The 2,500-nt window shown below is 38.0% G+C and overlaps 1 protein-coding gene across 2 annotated transcripts in view; it reads right to left on the bottom strand.

The window, feature by feature from the left end:
* Nucleotides 1-2,500, bottom strand: part of LOC144964926 (calcitonin receptor-like) — a 231,953-nt gene that overhangs the window by 99,579 nt on the left and 129,874 nt on the right. For both annotated transcript variants that reach the window (XM_078899721.1, XM_078899722.1), the window contains exon 5: nucleotides 194-314. In XM_078899721.1, coding sequence (XP_078755847.1) covers nucleotides 194-314 — 121 coding nt within the window. The remainder of the gene's footprint in view (nucleotides 1-193; nucleotides 315-2,500) is intronic.

Here is a 2,500-nt window from a genome sequence, read left to right as displayed (position 1 = left end):
CATAAAATCAGAAGCCAACGTAACCTGAGGTTGACAATTTAATTATTAACCAGTTAACTGCCCCACTCTGGAAATCATAAATCTAAAAATTTGGACATAAAACTCGTCCTTCAAATTTCGGTCGATTTAAATGACCCTTATCTGGGACTTCGCATGTCTCTTTTTTCAGAGAAGGAAAAAAATGTTTACTTACTATCCGTGTCGGCGTCATGAACGTAGGCAGGACAATTGATGTAGACTGTCGCTTTGGCTGGGGTGTCTTGAAAGCAGTGATATCCATCCCATGTGCGGGGACATGTCGTCTTTCCATATTCCTGTTTTGGGGGAATAGAGAACAGCGAGAGATGCCTGCATGATGATATTGCATTAATACAATCCATATAATGATTGATGGGAGGTGGTTAGTGATTTTAAAATATTCATCATTTCAAAGCAAAAACGTCACCGATCACCATTTGGCTATTGTTTTTGGGGATGGTTATGATGAGGATGATGATGTGTGTTGAGGTGGTTTTGATGATGGTGGTGGTGATGATGATGATGATGATGATGATGATGATGGTGATGATGATGATGGTGATGAGGATGATGATGATAATGATAATGATAAGATGGTAATGATGATGATGTTGATGGTGCTACTGCTGCTGCTGCTGCTGCTGCTGCTGATGATGATGATGATGATGATGATGATGATGATGATGATTCTGATAAGAATAAGGTGATAATGATGATGATGATGATGATTATGATGATGATAATGAGATTCTGTTGCTATTAATGATTATGGTGAGTTAATGATGGTGATGACGAGGATGACAACGACGATGATGATGTTAATAATTATTATGAAGATTATAGTGATAATTATTACGATGTAATATAACCAATATGCAATCATGATAATAATGTAAATTACTCGGAGGACGACACAATATAAATATGAGGTAGATGGAAACGATTTATGATGCTTGTTTTGAAGCAAAGAGAACTTGCTTTGAAGGAAAGATACTGTGTGTATGTAAAGGTAGATAAAAGCTGAATCAACCATCATATTATAAATAACTAGAAAATCTACTACCAACCCAAGATAATCACGAACAGACTTGCCTTCATTTACAACAACTTGATTACAAATTCCACCAATGTCACTCACTCAACAACAACGATTACGATACGACGACAATAACAAAAACCACAACAACAACAGCAACAGTAACAACAAAAAACAACAACCCCCCCCCCCCCCAATCGATTAAAAGATTAAAACTTTTGTTTATAGCGCTATAGCCACTAAACGTGCTCAAAGCGCTTTACAATGGGTTCTTTGCCAACATCAACACTTAACACGTAGGACAAGACATGACGCCTGTTAGGCCATATTACAATAAAAACAATTTCTGACAAAGACAACGCTGTTAATGCTAGGTACTCATTTTACATCTGAATACGGTAAGAGAACGTGAGTAACGAGCCTTTCCACAAGACCACAAAGTCACAAAAAACTACGATAACAACCTCAGCAACAAAGAACAATAACTTTATCAACGACAACAACACCAGTAATAAGAGCAGTTCCAGCCACAACACCAGAGAACCATCGTGTTTGAGCACGAGTCATTTATCAGACTTTATCTTGGAATTGTGGCTTATGCGTATAAATCATAAATGAGAAACGCCCATTTCCTGGTGAGAAAATTTAATTGCAACCTATTTATTGCCTAAACAATATCATTATCTATCCTTTTTTAAAAATAGTATTGGGGGTTTAAATTGTTCCGTACAGCCCATGTTAAATCTTTGCCAACGAGCACAGAATTTCTGGCAAATCTAAACATTATAAAACTATTTTTTACAGATTGATCTACAAGTAACTTGCAAACTTGTAACTTTATCATGTTTCACTTATTCCCCCAGCAGGCCATATGAAACCATATTTTCGATTTATGAAGTATCAGTCGCCTGTAAGCAGTCTAGTCTGTGCTAACACTCTTACAATATCCGTCCATGCCTAAACTCATTCACATCTGAGTTGAAGGGGGCAATATGCGTAAAGTTTCTTACATCCAAGGGCACAACGTCAGGACCAAAATCTTCCACGATCATCCACGATCCATCCGGCCACTGACCACGCTTAGCATTGCTTAATTTGTATGAAAAAACGAGCCATGAAACTTTAAATATAAAGCTGAGCCATGGAACATAGCTTTCGTGACACTGACCAAAAAATTACGTCAAAAGACAAGTCTTTTGCCACAAGAAAACAAATCACTTTTAGGTCGGTGGAATGCGTAGTGAGCTGTCTTTAGTAGTGGTCAAGGAAACAAGTGATCCCATTGGTTGGACTGTTGAATACAACTCACGATTTGTTTTCTGTTGTGGCCAAAGACTTGTCATTTGACGTCATTTATCAGGCTATGAGTTTACGATGGCCACGGTCCTCGTGTCAGGCAAAACGACGACAACGCACCGCGTCACACATAAACAACTAACTTTTGCA

Source organism: Berghia stephanieae, chromosome 2 (genome assembly GCF_034508935.2).
Source record: "Berghia stephanieae isolate SIO BIC M18660-M18661 chromosome 2, UCSD_Bste_1.3, whole genome shotgun sequence".
Taxonomy (NCBI): domain Eukaryota; kingdom Metazoa; phylum Mollusca; class Gastropoda; order Nudibranchia; family Aeolidiidae; genus Berghia; species Berghia stephanieae.
Note: the sequence above shows the minus strand (reverse complement) of the source record. Positions and strands in the feature narration are given on the sequence as shown.